At 57.3% G+C, this 19340-nt stretch overlaps 1 protein-coding gene across 2 annotated transcripts; it reads right to left on the bottom strand.

The window, feature by feature from the left end:
* Positions 1–1664: 1664 nt before the first annotated feature.
* Positions 1665–8389, bottom strand: IHH (Indian hedgehog signaling molecule). Of its 2 annotated transcripts, none has more exons than XM_008259184.5 (3): positions 7422–8381; positions 4751–5012; positions 1665–3156 (listed from the first exon to the last, which is right to left on the bottom strand). In XM_008259184.5, exons 1-3 carry the CDS (start codon positions 7731–7733, stop codon positions 2498–2500), a joined length of 1233 nt encoding a protein of 410 aa, XP_008257406.1. In that variant the 5' UTR covers positions 7734–8381; the 3' UTR covers positions 1665–2497. The 2 variants fall into 2 exon arrangements, with proteins under 2 accessions (XP_008257406.1, XP_089185109.1); XM_089328983.1 differs by lacking the exon at positions 1665–3156 and adding an exon at positions 3950–4485 and having other exon boundaries at positions 7422–8389.
* Between the last annotated feature and the right edge of the window lie 10951 nt (positions 8390–19340).

Genomic DNA, 19340 nt, shown 5'->3' with positions numbered 1-19340 from the left:
CTTTGGCCCTGTGTCCTCAGATCTGGGCCCAGGATCCCCAGGAAAGCTGAGGGCCCTACCCCCAGCCCAAGGTGGAGCTTTTGAGATGCTGAATTCAGACCAAGTCTTTCGTTCAGTCTTTGTGGTCTCTCTGTCTTGAATCTTTGGCTGAGGCGGGAACAGGAAGGTGTGGGGACACCACATGGCTCTGCTGAACCAAGTATCCCCAGGCCCATTGGCAGTAGCACTCTCCCCCCTCCCCCCTGCCCCCCACTTCCATGACCTGGAGAATCATCCACTCCACATACCCATACTCATGCCAACTGTTATTAGAATGTCTACAGAGGGAGACTGTGTGAATGAGTGGGTAAGAGTACCTTGACCTTGACCTCACAGTTCTCATTATAAATGAGTGCACGGACACTTGGGACCCTGTGAGCCTGGAGAGTGCCTCAGAGAGATGGGTCCACTCTAGAGATGCTGACCGAGCAGATGTTTGGACCGGAAGTGCTGGGAGTCACCTTCTGAAAAGCCTTGTGGTACAACAGTGGCCCTGACAGCCAGACTGGAAGGACTCAAATCCTGCTTCTGCCACTTGCTGTGCGATCTTGGCTGAGCGACTCAACCTGTGTGTGTGTCTGGAAAATGGTACTATTTAAAGTATCCACCACGTAGGGTTGTTATGAGAACAGAATGAGCGGCTCAGTGTGAAGACCTGGAGTGAGGCCTCGCAGGGGTGAGTCTTCAGCAAGGGACAGCAGTCATCACCGTAGCCCCTGGAGGCCTCTTTTCCTCGGGGCACCCCGGCCCCAGAGCCATGAGGGTGTCTCTGGAGTTCTCCTCCCTGGAGATCACCTATCTCCATAGGAGGCTAGAACCAGGGCAGTGGCGTGCTTTAACAATGGACACGGCACTCCAGGTCGACCTTCATTGGGACCATTTGCAATTTTCATGGTGTTCTGTAGCCGCCATGGCCTGTTGCAACAGGCTGAACCTGCAATCTTAGCTCATCCATAGTCAGGACAGAAAATCTCGCCTCGGGATGGAGGGATGGGAGACAGTGAAGGAGCAGCTGGTCTGTCTTGGCCTCCTCCAGACCAAGCAGTGTTTCTCAAAGGGTGGGCCACTGACCACCTGCCATGTTCAGAGGGTTTGTGTAAGTAAGTACCTGGGCCTGACACGGGACCCATTGGAGCAGAATCTTGCAAGTGGGGGCCAGTGACCCAGATGATTCTGAAGTTTGAGAACCGCAAGGTTAGGGGCCTCTGAGTTGTCCAGAATGAGCTATGAGGCAAATGTGAATTCTCCCAGAATCTTTTCCTACTGTGGCCCACGACCAACAGCGAAGACCCAGAAACTCAGGCTCTGAGAAAGCCCAGAGTTAGCAGCGGAAAGTACCTTGCCTGGGGCGTTCTAGATGAGCGAAATGACCATGAATTCATTACCGCCATTCTCAGTGAACCACGTTAAGGCAAGCTCCAGGGTCAGTGTGTGAGTGTGAATTGTGGCCAGCTTTCCTTTGAGACTTTGCAGAGCCTGTGGGTGAGGGGTCTGCAGAGAGGGGGAGCGCTGGAAGATGCGGTGAGCAGATGCTCACCAAGCAGGGAGCGAAGCCCTGGTCAGACTTGTTCGTGGCTCCAGACGCTCAGCCTGTTGGCTCCCTTCAGCGTCCTGGACTCTGTGGCTCTACCAACTTAAATAATTTTTATTACAAAAGGAAAAAAAAGGCAAAAACAACCCCCCAATATTCCCATGGGCTCCCCCCTCCGTGCCAATAAATAAGGTGGGGGAGACTGACCGGAGGAGGGGGTAGGGGTCATCGTTCAGCAGAAAAGGGAGCTTAGCCTGGGCGAGGGTGGCAAGGACATGTGGACCCCACCCCCACCCCCTTTGCAGGCACTCGGGTCACATCGGCCTGAACACAGAAATTCTGCCGGCTGCCAGCAAGTCTCGGGTTGTGCTTGGAGCAGTGTAGCCAGGGAGGAGGTCCTGCCTCGGGACGGCCAGCCTGGCTGCCCCACCCCCAGGGCCTCCTTGGTTCTGGGCGGCCATGAGTGCAGCCAGCTCCCTGCCGGCTCCCAGGCACTCTAGCAGCATCAACTGGGGTGCAAGCCCACGTGAGGGCAGAACCTCTTCACCTTGCGGTCAGAAACCAGGCCCCAGGAAAGGCCAGAGGGAGCTGGCCTTTGACGGAAGGGCACGAGGCAGGGTGTGAAAAGCCGGAGTGAGAGCTGGCGGGGTTGTGAGCCACCGGGCCAGCCTCAAGGTGTCTGTGATAGGACAGTCGGCCCCCCCTTGCCAGCTCAGCTGACACCTCTATTGCTACACCACATGGAGGGGGGCAGGGCATGCTGGCGGTGTCCAGTCCAGGTCAATGGTGTATCTCGGGGCGGGGGGGCAAGAGATGGCAGGGACCAGTGTCCCCAGCTCAGGTCTCTTCCGGGGCCAGGGCTCTCTCCTGGCAAGGGGGATCTTGGGACCCAGCGTGGCAGTTCCAGAGCGCAGTGGCGGGGTCCTCTCAGCTCCCCGCCCCGGACATGCCCAGTGGGTGGAAGCTGCTCTCTTCCAGCAGGAGGCGCCCCAGGCGGTAGAGGAGCTGGGGGTACCAGTGCACACCCTCCCCCGGGGTCCAGCTGCCCCATGCCAAGCTGTGGAACAGTCGCAAGGGCCAGAAGGCCAACTGAGCCAGCCGGTGGTCAGCCACAGCCGCGAAGCAGGAAGCGACCACATCTTCTACCACCAGCGTCCCGTGCCTCGTGAGGGGGGCGTAGGCCCCGAGGGCCACGTGGGTGGACACAGCCGCCACTCGGGCAGGCTGCAGGCCCGGCACCCCGGCCACCAGCACGTACTGGCCAGGCTGCACGTGGCTGGCGAACGTGGCCCGGAAGCGGGCTGCTGTCTCTGTGCGATTGTCGGCCGTGAAGAGCAGGTGGGCCGGGGTGAGCGCCAGGCGCCGTGGAGGGTCTTGGGTCTCGATGACCTGGAAGGCCCTCAGCCTGTCAGGCTCGCGGTCCAGGAAAATGAGTACATCGCTGAAGGTGGGGTTTCCGTCCTCCCCCATGGCTAGCACCCGGTCTCCCGGCCTCACGGCTGACATGGCCACGCGTGCGCCACTCTCCAGGCGCACCTGCGCTCCGGCGGGGAAGCAGCCACCAGTCTTGGCTGCGGCCGAGTGCTCTGTGGGAAGAAGGGACAGGAAGGTGTTACTGGTGGGGAGCTTGAGTCCCGCTCCATACCCCTCACCTGGACACCCCCAGCCCAGCATGGCACCTCCTGCTCCCCGGGGACCTCCCCAGGTTCCAGCCCTTTCCTCCCACTTAGGCAGGCTTGAACCCCCAACCTACACCGTGATCTTCTGGCCCCTGCTCCCCAGCCTGATCCTTTGCCAATGAGAGGTCCTACTGGGGCTCAGGACCCCGTGGACGAGAACAGAAGGGTCCTGGCGAGGCCCCGGTGACCCCTGGAGCTGTTCCCATCCTGACAAGACTGATACAGTTGGAGGCCAGAGGCCAGCTGAGCCAGGCGGTGGTCACTTGTGACTTGAACCAGGAAAGCCGCAATCTCATGGAGAGGGGGTGTCACTTAGCTCCTCTGGGGTCTAGATGTCCTTGCTCAGATGCCCCCCCAATTTGTCTTCTCAGGCTGTCACCCCAAGTTACGCGATGGGGTAGGCCCCTTGACCCCTGGAAGGGAGGGTGGGGCCAGCTCAGGGGGCACAATACAGAGTCCTGGGGCAGACTCAGCGTGATGGGCGGGGCAGGGCGGGCAGGGGTGAGGACACGATTGCCATCTTCAGTTCACATACTGGTCTTGTGCGGGGCAGGACACAGTGGCATCAGTGGGGGGGGGGCGGTGCAGAACAGTGCTTGGGGGCAGGAGTCATGAATGGAAGTGGCCACTGGGCCTGGGCCAGGGTCTGCAGGTGAAGGGGGTTGTGACTTGAAGTAGACATAGTTGGTGGGGGAAGAGCCGAGCAGAAGGGGCAGGCTGTGGCTGTGGGATCACCACCGGGAGCTCAGCCAGGACCGACAACGCCAAAAGGCGGGCCCGGTCTCTGTGCCGGGTCTGTGAATGGAACTACTCCTGATGCCAGTGTGGAGCCGGCCTGGGACCCACACAGGAACCAGAGGGAGCACCCACGGCTGGACTTGGTGTAGGAGGGAGCAGGTGAGGCCCCGGTGCCTGCCAATTCTGATCAACAAGGCGGCCAATCTAGAAAAATCCACTTTATTGAGTCCACTTTTATTCCTGGCTCTCGTAGCTGGCTTTGCCCCAGAATTTCCAGCTTTGGGGCTCTGGTGAAGAGGTTGGGTCGCCTGCGCCCCCTCTGACCTGCAGCTGAGTTGCTGGGCTCTGAACCTCTGGGCTCCAGGCCTGGTGTCTGGGCACACCCTGGCCCCTGACCCCACCCCCAGCCTTGTCCTGCACCAGGCTGGGTGGGGAGGCGGTGGTGTCTGACAGCCTGGCTTCCTCCATCCGTCCCGTCCAGCTTGCTCTGTCGTGCACCTGCTGAGGCAGGTTCGGGACTGCAGACGGCCAGTGGCCCTGTCTCCCTAGGATCCTTCCACACTACCAGGCACGGAGCCGGAGGAGCAGGCCGTGGCGAGCAGCCGCGGGGAGCGCCGCCGCCGCCGCCGATGTCCTCTTCCCCCAGGGCCCCGCCTCCTTCCCCGGGCAGGCCTCTTCACCTTCTTGGCCCCAGCGGGCACTGCACTGCCTGCCCACACCCTGCGGCCCCGACCCCGGGCCCAGCTCCCCGGCAGCAGCTCACCGGACTTGACCGAGCAATGCACGTGGGCCTTGGACTCGTAATACACCCAGTCGAAGCCGGCCTCCACTGCCAAGCGCGCCAGCAGTCCGTACTTATTGCGGTCACGGTCGGACGTGGTGATGTCCACTGCGCGACCCTCATAATGCAAGGACTCCTCCGAGTGGTGGCCGTCCTCGTCCCAGCCTTCAGTCACCCGCAGCTTCACGCCGGGCCACTGGTTCATCACGGAGATGGCCAGCGAGTTCAGGCGGTCCTTGCAGCGCTGCCAGAGGGACCAGGGCCAGGTTAAGGGAGAGGAGCCGGCCCGGGCGCAGGTGCGCTTGCAGCCTCGCCCTGGACTCTCCCACCGAACCCACTGGAGCTGGAAAAACGGAGAGGGTGCTCTTCCCCGCTCCCCTAGGCACAGAGGCCCGCAGCGTGCTCGCTCCCATCCTAGCATCCGCCCCCCACCCGCCCCGCCCCGTGACCTGGACCGCATGGTGGCGCCACCAAGGTGGCGGCACACGGCGCGCCCTAGGGCAGTCCTTCCCTGCTGTGCTTTCTACCCCTCTGCTCCGGGGGATCGGTCACTCCACTGGTGGGGCTGCCCCCTTCTGGCCCCCAGTCCTGTCTGAGGGGGAAGGAGGGCTGCCCGGCGGCCGGGAAGTGCGAGGGTTGCTGCCCAGCCGACCGCCTGCGGCTCGCCTTTGAGGCGTGCAAGGCCCGAGGTGCCCAGTAGGTGTCACCGCAGCCTCAGGGCTGAGGCCCGCGGACCCTGGGCCCTGGAGGCACGGCAGGTGCAGGGCGCCCCGGCAGCGCAGGAGCGTGTGTTGGAGGGGGGCTGCAGGGCTTTCTTGGGTCTCTGAGTGCTCAGAGAGCATTCCTGCTGAGCCCCTCTTATGATTCTAAAGCCACCGGCACCCGCACCAGGATGCAGCGGCGGGAGACCCAAAAGTCGGTGGGCTAGTGCTTGGGCTCCCCCTTCCCCCCTGGGGGGCGTTGTGAGGCGTCTCCCTCTGTCCAGGAGCACACGGAGTTGCTAATCCCAGAGACCTCAGCACCTTGGCCCAGTGCGCCGCGCCTATAGGAGAGAGAATTCAGTAAACTGAGCTTCTCTCTGATCTCCACGATCCTCCTCCCGTGGAGTGGGTTAGAGCCATGGGCAGGGGGAGGGCTGGAGACACCATCCGACGCTGAGGCCCCATGCGTGGCTGGGTCCAGGGCAGCTGACCGCGGGGAGGGGTGCGGAGGCCAGGGCTTTGGCTTGCTGGGGAAAGCACCCTTCCGCCGGTGCTGGGCTTAAAGGTGTGAGGTGCAGCCACGTGCGGGCAGCCCAGATCTCCGCCTGCCCCACCCCACGGAGCCCGGGGCCCCAGAGACCCTTGGACTCGGCCTCCCGGGAGTCAACAGCAGCTTCAACCCAAAGCCCGCAGGTCCTCCCCAACCCGCAGCCTGGCTAGGGGAGCTCATTGCCCGGGGAGGGAACCCTGGGCGCTCTTTCCGGGTCTTTGTGACAAAGCTTCTAGCCCCCACCTCCGCTCGCCCCCCCCCCCGCCGCCGCCCTGCTTCCCGCCCCTTTCTTCCCCACCGCCACCCTCCCTGGGTCCAGAGCCTGGGCGCTCGCTGTCAATGATTGCCCAGCCCGTGGTCCGGATCCTTATCTGCATTCCTCGGCGCCCGGCCCGGCCCGGCCACCAGCCAACCTTCGGCCCCGACACTGGCCGGCCAGCCCCGGCGCCAGGGCGCATGCTGAAGGCCGTGATCTAGCTGCTCTTCCTAAAAGGTCTAGAAAGCCGGCTGCCCGCTTGCTGGGCAAGCCCGGGGAGACCCCAGAGGAAGGGAGCGGAGGTCTCTCTCAGCGCGCATCGGGCTGCGGGGAAGGAAGTTTGCGCGCCTGCGACTGGCGGAGCGCGGGGTCCTGCTTCGGGAGTGCAGAGCCTGGAGTTGGCTCTGCCCCCAACCTCCCTCGGCATCCCTGCCTTCTCTTCCACTCCTTCCCGTTCCCATACCCAAGCCCAGGGGTCCCCCAAGTTCGGTCCCAGAGCCCGGAGATCCCGGCACCCCACCCTTTAACCGCAGCCTAGCCGCGGCCGCGCCGCTGTGCCCTAGGGACAGACACGTGGGCTCGCCCAGCGGGTTCCCTTCTCCGCCTCCGCCTCCCGCTCAACTCTTCTCGGCTGTTCCTTAACCCAGACCCAGACGGGGACCCTGCTCCAGGAGCCGGCAGCGCAGAGAACCCAGAGCTCGCGGGGGGAGGAAAGTCCACGGGGCCCTCGGCGCCCGGAGCGTCTTCAGCCTCAGGGGTGCCGAGCGGCTTCGACAGCAGAGCGGCACCGCAGCGAGGGAGGCTAGGCTGGGAGGGGCCGCGTGGGTCGAGGTGCCTCCGGGAGCAGCGTCCGGCCCGAGCTGCCAGCACTCCGGGGCCGAGGCACGGCCGCCAACCTGCCGGGCTGTGGGGCTTGGCCAGCGGGGCGCTCTCTTCTCACATACTCCGGCGGGCTCCAGGAGGGCGACATTCCCGCCGAGACCCCTGGCCGGCCCGTATGGGACAGGAGGCAGCCGGGTTGGCGAGAGGGGCAGGTGCCAGGGGGGCGTGCCAGGCAGCGGAGAAAAGGTGCCAGGGGGGGCGGGCAGGGCCGGGCAGGTGGCGGTGCTTCGGCGGCGGCGCACTGGGAGGGCGGATCGCGCTCACCTGGGTCATGAGGCGGTCGGCGCCCGTGTTCTCCTCGTCCTTGAAGATGATGTCGGGATTGTAGTTGGGAGTGAGCTCCTTGAAGCGCTCCGAGCTGCGCGCGATCTTGCCTTCATAGCGCCCGCTGGCGCCCAGCGTCTTCTCGGGCACGTTGGGGCTGAACTGCTTGTAGGCGAGCGGCACGAGTTTGCGCGGCGGCCGCCGGCGGCTGCCCACCACCCGGCCCGGCCCGCAGCCCCGTGCCGCCGGCACCAGCAGCAGCAGCAGGAGCAGGCAGAACCGCAGTCGGGGCCGGAGCCGGGCGGGAGACATGGCCGGGGAACCCGGGAGAGCGACGGGCTAGGGCGCCGGGTGGGCTGATGGGTGGGCGGGTCGACGGGAGAGCGCTCCGGGGGCTCAGGCGTCCGGGTGGCTCCGGGGGGCTCCAGGCGGGGGCGCCATGGGCGGCGCGGCGCGGCGCAGGGCCGGCGGGACTCAGGTGCGGGGCGGGGGCCCGGGGCCCTGGCTGGTGGCGGCGCGCTGTCCCCCTCGGCGCCTCGACTCTGAGCTGCCCGGCTCGCCGGACGCCAATAAATAGGCCGGCCCGTTTGTTTTGGCAACGCGGCGGCGGCGGGGGGCGGCGGGCGGCGGGGCTGCGGGCCGCCGGGCTGGGCTGGGCTGGCCGGGCCGGCGGGCTGGAGGGCCCCGCGGTTAGCACCCCGGCCCGGCGGTCAGGCGGCTCGGGCGGAGCGGGAGCTGCTGCCGTCCGTGGCGCAGCCCGGGGCCGAGTGAGAGGGGAAATGGGAGAGATCCGGGCTCGGGCCCCGCGCAGACCGCACCCTGCCCATGTCCCTGCCTCCTGTGCGCTCGACAGCGAACCTGCAGCAGAGGGCAGCGCAGCCTCCTCCCCCTCGGGCGGGCGGCCTCGGCGCTGGCCAGCCCTGGTCCCGCTCGCTCCTCGGCCGCGCGTCCGCCCGCCCGCTGCCCTCTGCACCCCCATGCACTGCCCGAGTCTACCCTCCCCGCCCGGACGCGCCCCACCCCGCCCTGGGGCCTCGCCTCCCCACGCCTCGCGGCTCCGGGGTGCCCCGCCAGGCGCAAACCTCCCGGACAGGAGCTGCCACCCCCACGGAGACCGCAACCCACGGCGCGGCCGGACGCGAGGGGCGGGGGGCAGTGGCCGGACCGCACGGCCGCCCACGGTGTCCCCTGCGGGGAAGCAAACCCAAAAGACAGGAGGCCGCTCCTAACCTGGTGCCCCACCCGGAGGCAGCCGACCTGCCCTCCGCTCGGCGCAGCTGGGTTCAAAATCACCCGGGGCTCACTTCCCACGGCCTGCTGGGTGGGAAACTAGCAGTGGGGAGTGCAGCCTTCCGAGGAGTCAGATGGGGGTGTGTGTGTGAGTCGGTAACAGCATGGAAACACGCGAGATGAAGGGCATGGGGGGCACGGGTCAAGATGCAGACACTGGCTGCTAATGTGGGAGCGCCCACGGAACACCAAGAAGCGTCTCCAAGTGCCCCTGGCACCGGGGCTTGCTGAGAAAGCCAGAAAGCCTTGAAGCCACTGGCACCCAGAACTGCCAAATAATGGCTTTCTTAGTTCTACTCTGCAAGGTAAAGAGGCCGGAGACCAGGTCGAGGCGGCCAGAGATTCAACCAGGGGCCACGTATTTTAATTGAGGAAAATTTTAATTCAGGACGTTCAAGCAAGCTGAGCGAATTAGGACCCCATCTACCAAAGCGAGAAAAAAAGCAGCAGGTTAAAAGCCAACCAAAGCTCCGCCGCGGCATCCACTATCCGCTTTGGCTGTGATCTATTCTACTAAATCAGTAAGGATAGAAACAGAAGAAGGAGAAATGGGGCTTAAAAGTTCTCATTCTTCCAATATCAACACAGCAGGTGCCATTTGGTTGGTGCTTATGCAGCTGGTTTGTGGCCGCTACTTGATTATATGTAGGATTCTACAAGCTTTGTGTCATTTAAAGTCACAACAGTCGAATGAGCTACCATCATTCCCATTTTACAAAGGAGGACATGGAAGCTGAGAGAAGAGAAGCAACCTGCTGGGAGCTGTGGAGCAAGGATTCAAGCCCATGGTCTGCCCTGGGGCCAACCTTTGCCCGTGCAGGTGCACGGACCCTCCCGGTACAGGACTCAGCCACCCGGCGCTACCTGGGTTTGGGCTGCAGTAGCTTTTCACAGACTGGATCAGTTTGGAAGGGATACCAAAAAGTGCTCAATCTAAGCAGGGGCTGTTACAGCAAAGCAAAGCGAGGCCCACAGAAGGGCAGGGCGGGTGGCTCCACCCAGGAGTGGAGGGGTGGCTCATCTCCCCCTGGCCTCCTTGGGGTCCGCTCTTCCTTACCCTAGCGCTCAGGTGCCCTGTTTCCTCGTCCTAGAGTACTGCTGCTGCTTTCCCCTGGAAGTCTTCCAAGTGCTTTAACTTGTCTTTCCCAAGACCTCCCCCTGCACTGTTCTCAGCGGCTTCCCCTCTGCGCCCCACCCCCTTCAGGTTCCTGGGACAGACCATCCAATCCCAGCAGTAGCACCCAAATCCATCAGGCGCTCTCGATGTTGACGAGCCAAGAGAAAGAAAATGCATCACCTTCCGAGGTCATGTCGCGGAGCCCAACTTCTCTCCTAGAGAAGTCCTGCCTCGGGTTGCATCTGCCTTCCCACCTCCCTCTCTGATGCAAATTCAACTCTGGCCTTAGGGGTTGGGGCCATTGTCCTGTGGTAGCGCCCCTTATGGTGCATGGATTTGAAGAGGTGTTAAATTCGCTTTCAACCTTCTCTTCTCCAAGGGAAAGGAAAACTCTCACAGGGGCTCTCCTTTGTAACCATTGATTAGCTCTGCCACTTTCCTTCTCCTTTCTCCTCCTAGCAGATACGAATGCAGTACAGATCTGACCAGTGTGAACCGGTGTTGCCCACCATGGGATCAGGTGCGCCCCTGCTGCAGTGCCGCCTCCCCCAACCCTTCATGAGACCCTCCTCTGCCAGGCTGACTTGGCAGTGGCGGCCAGTGTGTGTCCACAGGTTGACATGCGCCAAGTCTCTCCTCTGTGCCAGGTGCTTTACACAATTAATGAAAATCCCCACAGGACCACGCTGGGCGTGGCCGCTATTATTCTCACTTGACAAATCCACAAGGCTCAGCTTTAGAAGTAAAGCAATTTGCCTGTGGGCTCAGTTAAAATTGGCACCTGGAGTTTTTATACTCTGAAGTTATACACTAAAAAATAAAAAAAGATTTATTTATTTATTTGAGAGGCAGAGTTACAGACACAGAGAGAGGTTCACTCCCCCAAATAGCTGAAATGGCCAGAGCTGGGCCCATCTGGAGCCAGGAGCCAGGAGCTTCTTCCAGGTTCCCCACGCAGGTGAAAGGACCCAAGCATTTGGACCATCTTCTGCTGCTTTCCCAGGCCATTAACAGGGAGTTGAGTTGGAAGTGGAACAGCCAGGATTCGAACCGGTGCTCACGTGGGATGCAGGTGCTGCAGTTGGAGGCTTAGCCTATTGTACCACAGCACCAGCCCCTGAAGTTACACTCTTTTCTCATGACACCATGGTGCTTCAGAATCTGAATCTCAAATTTAAGGATCAGCTTCAACCCGGTCTCCTGCAGTGGAGGAAGAGAGAGAGGAAGGTGGAGATTGGAGGTATGGTTTCTATAGCAGTGAGCAGAGCTCTTTAAAAAAAAATTGTTTATTTGATATTGAAAAAGAGACAGAGAGACAGACATAGAAAGATCTTCCCCCCAACTGATTCACTCCCCAAATGCCTGCAACAGCCGGGGATAGGACAGTTTGAAGCGATTGTCTCAAGTGGGTCGTATGAACCCAAGTACTTAGGCCATCATCCACTGCCTCCCAGGTGCGTTAGCAGGAAGCTGGATCAGAAGCACACAGGAGCCAGGACTGAACCAGGCACATTGATGGGGATGTGGGCGCCCCAAGTGGCAGCTTAGCCCACTGTACCACAACACCCACTCAAGCACTTGTAACCCAAGTTAGGGCCTCAGACCCTTGTTCATTTCTTGGCTGCCCGTGTCCTTAGCTGTTTGGTACATATGGGGCTAATTTGTTAGACCTGTCGAATGAAGCCCGGCTTTTTGTGGTCATGGCTAGGTTCTGCCAACCCTAACACTGGGGTACTGCAGTGTGCCGCTCTGGAAGTGCCAGGGCCCAGAGCTCCCTGGATCTCCTCATTAGGAGAGAGCTGCAGTGACAGAGCTTCTCAGGGCACCTCACAGCTGAGTCCTGGGCCTGTTGGCAGAATCTCTTCTGTTGCCTTTATTTTATTATTTTTTAAAAGATTTATCCATTTGTCCAAAAGGCAGAGTTCCAGAGAGAGAGAGAGAAGGAGAGGCAGAGAGAGAGAGAAAGAGAGGGAGAGAGAGAGAGGGAGAGAGAGAGAGAGGGAGGTCTTCCATCTGATGGTTCACTCCCCAACTGGCTGCAATGGCCAGAGCTGAGCTGATCTGAAGCCAGGAGCCAGGTGCTTCTTCCAGATCTCCCACATGAGTGCAGGGGCCCAAGGACTTGGGCCATTTTCTTTCTTTCTTTCTTTCTTTCTTTCTTTCTTTCTTTCTTTCTTTCTTTCTTTCTTTCTTTCTTTCTTTCTTTCTTTCTTTTCTTTTTTTTTTTTTTGACAGGCAGAGTGGACAATGAGAGAGAGAGAGAGAGACAGAGAGAGAAAGGTCTTCCTTTGCCGTTGGTTCACCCTCCAATGGCCGCCGCGGCCGGCGCGCTGTGGCCGGCGCACCGCGCTGATCCGATGGCAGGAGCCAGGAGCCAGGTGCTTTTCCTGGTCTCCCATGGGGTGCAGGGCCCAAGCACCTGGGCCATCCTCCACTGCACTCCCTGGCCACAGCAGAGGGCTGGGACTTGGGCCATTTTCTACTGCTTTCCCAGGCCATAGCAGATAGCTGGATCAGAAGAGGAGCAGCTGGGACTTGAACCGGCACCCATATGGGATGCCAGCACTGCAGGCAGCGACTTTACCTGCTGCACCACAGCGCCGGCCCCTTCTGTTGCCTTTAGATCCCCACTACTCCTCAGTCAACAGTTTTGAAGAGAACAAGGATCATTCTATTGCTTTGGATAAAATGATTCTTTTTTGCCCCCCTCTCCAAAAGTGAAAGTTGGAAAGATAGGTTGGAAAGGGAGGAAAATACACCATGGAACCTTATAATTTATTTTTTTTAAAGATTTATTTTATTTCTTTGAAAGGAAGAGTTACAGAGAGAAAGAAGTCTTCCATCCACCAGTTCACTCCCCAGATGGCTGCAGTGGCTGGAGCTGTGCCGATCCGAAGCCAAGAGCCAGGAGCCTCCTCCAGGTCTCCCATGCAGGTGCAGGGACCCAAGGACCTGGGCTATCCTCTACTGCCTTCATAGGCCATAGCAGAGAGCTGGATCAGAATTGGAGCGGCTGAGACCCAACCGATACTCAAATGGGATACTGACACCACAGGCAGCAGCTTTACCTGCCACGCCAATGTGCCAGCCCCATGAACCTGATAATTTAAGCATTTGTCAAGTAGACTACTGTGTGAGTGTTTATAGTCGATCTCAGCTTAACGCTATAGTACAACTACGATATACTTGTAGTACATAACCACATCATAGTACATACAAATTATATATTATATATTCATACAGATATAGATCCTTCAAAAAGTTTGTGGAAAAGAAAATGGAATTAAAAGACGGATTTATTTTGGTGCAAAACATTTTGAGATCTATGCTTCGTTTTTTCAGAATACACATTTTTCATGAACTTTTTGAAGATCTTTCATTTGCGTGGCTTTCAAATACCTTCTCCACCAAAACAAACCCATCTCTTCCTTCCCTTTTTTGCTCAGACACATTTGGTGTCGGTCCATACTTCTTCAGTCACTTCGTCTGCTGTCTCCTAACCTCACCACTTGACCAGATCAATCCGGCTCCAAATCCAAGACAAGTCTGAGGAATGCAGTTAGTCCAATGTCCTCCAGGGTGTCAGAGCCGAGCAGCCCTGGCGCGGTGGAACCGCTGGATCTGGAGGTGACAGACCCATGCCTGAACACTGTCTTTGCTACCTTCTACTTGTGTGGCCTTGGGAAAACCACTGCACTTCTCGGAATTTGTTCTTTTCCCCTATAAATAGCAGCTATCTCCTAGGGTTGCTGAGAGGGTTAGCAATACAAGTGGTCGATCGCAAATCCAAGCATGTGTAATTCAGGGCCAGCCTCTGCTGGGTGCACTAGCAGCAGCAGCCGTTCTCTGATTCCATTCACGTGTGTGCCCCTGGGTAGCCGTGGTGATTAGCAGGCCCTGCGTCTTCCCAGTAGGGAGCATCTAGCAGTACATAGCAGTACAACGGTGGGCATAGAAGGACGGAGAATGCAAACAGCAAGGTGGAAGGTCCAGTCGTCCCCCAAAGAATTTCCTGTTCCACCTTGAAGAGGAATCAGGAGACTCCAAGGCCCAAGTGCTGCTCGTGGTTGAGTATGGAATAATTCTTGTAAACCAGATAGGCTAATAGAGAAGGTAAATTTGGTCTAGGAGAATGTGGAATTAATAAATGACCAGCCTGGGCTTAGAGCTCTCGGATGAAATCGGTTTTGAAGGAGCAACAGGAATGACTGACAAGAAGGAGGAGGAGCCTCGGGAAAAGTGGGGGTGGGGGTGGGGTGTGTGTGTGTGCAAGTCAGGGTGATGGCCCTGGCAATGAAGAGCCAAGGGAGCTGATCTAGGGAAGGGGGGAAGCCCACAGCATCTCAGGGAGCCTCACGAAGGAGACACTGTTGTCTTCATTATGCAAATGAGCTAGCTGAGGGTCAGAGCGTGTACGTGCGGGAGTTGGAGCTGGAATCCAGGCCTGTTCCACGGTGCAATAACACTGTTTCTCGGAGAGTGACTCCCAGGGCAGGCATGCTGGGTTGTTGACCTCTGTTCAAGTCAATCATTTTCTCTTCTAAGTCTAGGGAACTGTTTTTCCTCTCTCAAGAGTCATTACCTTCCTCTCGGGCTTTTTCCATCTCGTACCCTGACCAATTCCCCAACTGGTTGGGATCACCCTGACTTCTAGTCTTGATTTTTTGGAGGAGGTTAGCAACTCTACCAAGTCTGACCCATATGCAGAAACACTTCTCTTTCAAACCAGAGAGCAGTCCAGAACACACTTAGAGATCGAATTAGAGCCACTCAAAATTAACAATGCCTTGAAAGCTACTGTTGATTAGAAATGGGAATGTCAAGTCAACTTTGCCCAGACAATAAGCTCATTACAAGGCACTTCAGAGAGATTCGGCATTAAAGACCTTGCTTTGATGACTTTGAAAAGGTAGGCACAGGCAGTAGAATCACTTACAAAGAGACTAAAGGTTGTGGGAAACTCTTATCTTGTAGACAGACATTTGCAGATAGAAAAGCATACATACAAATGCACTTCTGTGTGTGGATTTAACATGTTTATTAGCTGTTCCACCCCAGCGTCTCTGTTTGGAAGCACAGTTGCTTCAGAGAAAATCTTGGAAAATGCTAGCCCACCGAATGTTCCCTACGGGGATACCACTCTTCTCATACTGGGTGATTCTCCTGACACGCCGGCCAGCTTTCTCTACCCCACACTGTCTCGCCCAGTCCCTCCTGGTAGAGACAGCATCCTAAGGAGGCTGAGGATCTATAGCCAAAGAAAACACTTGATCACTTGTCTTTAAATAACACATGTTCTTAGACTCTGCAAAATTGTGGCTACAGCTAACACAATGGGATTTACTCCCCACTCCCACCCTGCAACAGGTTGTCCCCTCAAAAATGGCTAAAACCACCCCAAGATGCTGTGAGTGGGTGTTGTGTGTATGTGTGCCTGTGTGCGATCTTTCTTCATTTATTCACTCACCAAGAACAATCTTGAGCACCTACTAAGTGCCAGACGTTGTTCTAGGTCCCTGGGATGTGAGAGAACAAGAAAACACAGATGCCGGCATTCCTAGAGCTGTATTCTAATGGAGAGGAGTCAGGGAGATGGACCACTAAAAGCAAACATTAAAATAGATGCCACACTTTGGCAGGGAATAAGGAAGGGCTAGGGTTTATGGCAGGGCTTTAGAAATAAGGATTATGAGCAAAATAGGTAAAACAGGGTAAAAGAACTGTGGGGAGGGGATGCCCGGTCAGAAGGCAGATGGCTGTGCTCCATGAAGGGGAGCGGCCATGGGAAGGCGTGAGAAGGCCAACACAACCCTGCAAGCCATGGTTAAGGGAAGGGCACTGTAGGCAGACAGAACAAGGCACACAGCAAAGGCCCAAGAGGCTAGGCACGCTGCAGAAACAGCCAAGACCATTGTGTTTGAGGGAGATAGAGCTGGGGGCAATGGGAAGAGTGAGCTTGATTTTCTGCCTTCTGATCGCAAGAGCTTTTTCAAATTTTTAAAGAGCTCAGAGTAGAGATAAGTTACCTTTCAAAGATATGTATTTCCATACTGGCATGTAAATAAAGACACAGCACAGTCCAGTAAAAGGAGGCACCAAAATAGCATTTATGCCTAGGCTTCTTTTAAAGAGAGAGAGGGCTGTGTTGACACAGCTCTCGCTTTCTATTTCATACACATGAAAATACCATCCTTTAGATGTCAACATTGCATTGCGAGCTTATTGCAAGAGGAGAGTTTGCCTTTGTGGCCATTTGGTAGGTAGCATAACGCCCTTGATGGAATGGATGCTCGCAGGCACTCAATACCTATGTGATTTAATGCTTGTTTAATGGTTCCTGGTTCTTGTGGAATACGGGTATTTCTGTCTCATGCCCAACACTTTCCCTCTAAACCTGTTTCTCATTTGCAGTTCAAGCCTATGAACAACATGAGGTTCAAGCAACCAACCTGGCCTCTTACTTTCCCCTTCCTGGTCAGGAATATAGCACACTCTCTGGCGCTTCCAAGGTGAGTCTTTCTTCCACTGAATTCTTGCCACGGCTCACCCAAGTTGGCTTCACTAATGAAATGCTTTCCACCATCTTTTTTAAAAAAGAAGTATTATTTATTTTATTTGAAAATCAGAGTTATACAGAAAGAGGAGAGGCAAAAAGAGAGAGAGAGAGAGAGAGAGAGAGAGAGAGAGAGAGAGGTCTTCCATCGGCTAGTTCACTCCCCAATTGGCCACGATAGCCAGAGCTGTGCCAATCCGAAGTCAGGAGCCAGGAGCTTCTGCCAGGTCTTCCATGCAGGTGCAGGGGCCCAAGGACTTGGGCCATCTTCTATGCTTTCCCAGGCCATAGCAGAGAGCTGGATCAGAAGTGGAGCAGCCAGGACTTGAACTGGCGCTGGGATGCTGGCACTGCAGGCGGCAGCTTTACCGGCTACGCCACAGCGCTGGCTCTGCTTTCCATCATCTTTAGATCACGTTGAGAGCAATTTCTCTACCTGCTTCAATTCCATTGGACGATTACCATTATTTTTGAGATTCCCATCCAGAAGTGTGTATACCTCTCAGGTTCTCACTCCCAGGAACTGTTTCTGGTGGGAAACTCAAAGCCCACCAGACCAGCCCTGTTTCAGAATGGCTTTGAGGAATGACCCGCGGGAGCCACGCCGGTCCCTGAATCATCACACAGCACCTACGTGAGAAACAAGCCGAGTGTTCCTTTTGTCGCCCCACCCCCACCCTATACGGACAGACGAAGGAACTACAGTTTCATTTGGCACAGCTCGCCTATCTTCATTCTTCAGAGCCTAAAAACGCACACACACTTTGATCGTTCAATAGTCCACGGAGCTGCAGCTGGGGCCTCCGTGTACTTTTATCTCACAGGCTGGTGACACTTCCGAAGGCAGTGAGGCTGCGACTTGCGTCCATGGCATCCTGGGAAAAGCACAGCCAACCCCACACTCTCAACCCTTGCCCCTTTCATGAGCTGGGTGCTTGCAAGAGGAACCCTGCTGGACGTCTCCGTGTGAAACTTCCCCTTCACTCAAGCTTCATCTTCTCTTGTTTGTTGATTTGAACGACCGTTGTACGGCTTATCCTTCTTAAGTGATCTGTTCCTCCTGGTCTATCTTAATTAGGTAGATCAGCCTGCCACATTTAATTCATTCCTATTAACGAGAGCAGCACATTACCAGTGCCAGAGAGCCACAAGGACCCCTTCTAGGTTCCTGAGTATTATTTTTAATATTGCTATCACATTAGGGGACTAATGAAACAGAATATCTTTATTACCAGCTCTGCTTCCCCAACCAGTGCCTTCCCCTTCCTCCCACAGGTGACACAGGACCAAGTGGCACTGCCGTGACCTGGAAGCCCCAGAGAGCGACAGCACCGGAAGCTGGCAGCCTTTCCTCGCCCCGTGGCGGTGGTCTGTGTCTCCATCTTGAATCAGGGAATTGTGTGACCAGCAGCCCTGCTCTGAGGGTCCCTGAATGGGGACCCACACCCTCCGGGGTTTTCCGCTCACCTTTCAAGGCCTGGGGTGGGAGGGGACGGGCAGGATGGAGTGCCAGTCAAAAGGATGACCCTTCCCTATTCTGCTCTCCTCTCCTGTCACCGATTTCTGACCGGCCCTCGATCCTATCAGGGGTCCATAAAGCTGGGAGGACTCTGGCCCGGGAGAGGGGGGTAGGGGTTAGGCAAACAGGCCAGGGAGGCAGTTGGTTGAAATTTAACCACAATATTCTCGGTCTCTATTGTTTTGAGTGAGGCCCAATACTTCCACAGCAGGATTATAGGATCTGATTAACCATGTTAGACAACAATGCTGGCTGGGATGGGCTTCCCCTTCCAGCTGCCAATATGAAAAAGTAAATACAACACCCAGATTTCAGAAGGGACTCCAGCAGCCCCCGAGGCCCACTCCCCAATTCCAACCCCGCTACTGTGTTTGGCCCCCAGCGCGGGGAGGGAGGAAGAGTGTGGCATGGCATGCTCCTTTAACTACTGGCCCTTGGCCCAGCGAGACAAGTAATCCTGGCACAACCTTCCCAGGTGAGTCAATGGCCGTGTGCTCCCCACACCCTGGAATTCGTCCAGGGCCTCTTCCGGGTTCCCCTGGTCGGCTGGCTCGGATTCTGAAAGCCAGGTGCCGGGAAGCCAGCCTGCATCCAGAGGGTCCCAGGCTGGTAGAGACTCAGTGGGGGTGGGACCAAGTGCTCAGAAGAGCGATGGCGCCTTTGCTGGGATCCTTTGGTGCTGCCATGGGTTTCCCACGTGCCGGGGGAGAGCTATGAGAGCCTCGAGCTTAGGGGCTGCACACACGGCCGCCATAGAGAACGGCACAGGAGAGGCAAAGGATCCCTCGGGTGTTCTGCAAGAGACAGAAGGTGGATGCACGGGGGTTTCCCAGGGCCCCTCCTCCTCACACACAGGCAGGCTGCCTTGGATGGGTTCCCCCCAGCATGAGATCCTCTGAGGCCCTGGCCAATAAGAGGAAGACACAGGAAGCAACAAGCCCCCGGACAACCCAACAGCATCTCCCAGGGCATCCGGCGGCCAGGGGAAATCCTCCTCCTCTGGTCCCAGCACTGCCTTCTGCGTCTCAGGGCCTCCTATGATCCCTTCCAGTCCGCACGCTGATGGGACGTTGGTTCCACATCTGGGAACCCGGGAACCCAAGGCCTGGAGCTCTGAGTTCGGCAGCTTCCTTGCAGTAAATCAATCCTACCAACAGTTTCTTCTGCAGAGGAGTTGGAAGATGGAAATCACTTCAGGGAAGAGGCTGGAAAAACACAGCCTGATTGGATCAAAACCCAGTTAAGATAAGGCCAACTTTGTTGTTTTTTTTTTTTTTTTTTTTTAAGATTTATTTATTTATTTATTTGAAAGGCAGAGTTAGAGAGACAGAGGCAGAGGGGGAGGGAGGGAGGGAGAGAGAGAGAGAAAAAGAGCCAGGAACTTCTTCCAGGTCTCCCACATGGGTGCAGGAGCCCAAGGACCTGGGCCATCATTTAAAA

Source organism: Oryctolagus cuniculus, chromosome 3, assembly GCF_051225735.1.
Source record: "Oryctolagus cuniculus isolate XC-2025 breed Fujian yellow rabbit chromosome 3, ASM5122573v1, whole genome shotgun sequence".
Classification (NCBI taxonomy): domain Eukaryota; kingdom Metazoa; phylum Chordata; class Mammalia; order Lagomorpha; family Leporidae; genus Oryctolagus; species Oryctolagus cuniculus.
This window is presented reverse-complemented; position numbering and strand designations above follow the sequence as displayed.

Bases quoted from the DNA above. Each gene is read 5' to 3' on its own strand.
- IHH (XM_008259184.5), bottom strand. From the start codon at position 7,733: ATGTCTCCCGCCCGGCTCCGGCCCCGACTGCGGTTCTGCCTGCTCCTG. The intron at 5,013-7,421 runs GTGAGCGCGATC...TCCCTCTGGCAG, and splicing joins CCGACCGCCTCATGACCCAG to CGCTGCAAGGACCGCCTGAA. The intron at 3,157-4,750 runs GTGAGCTGCTGC...TTCTTCCCACAG, and splicing joins GCATTGCTCGGTCAAGTCCG to AGCACTCGGCCGCAGCCAAG.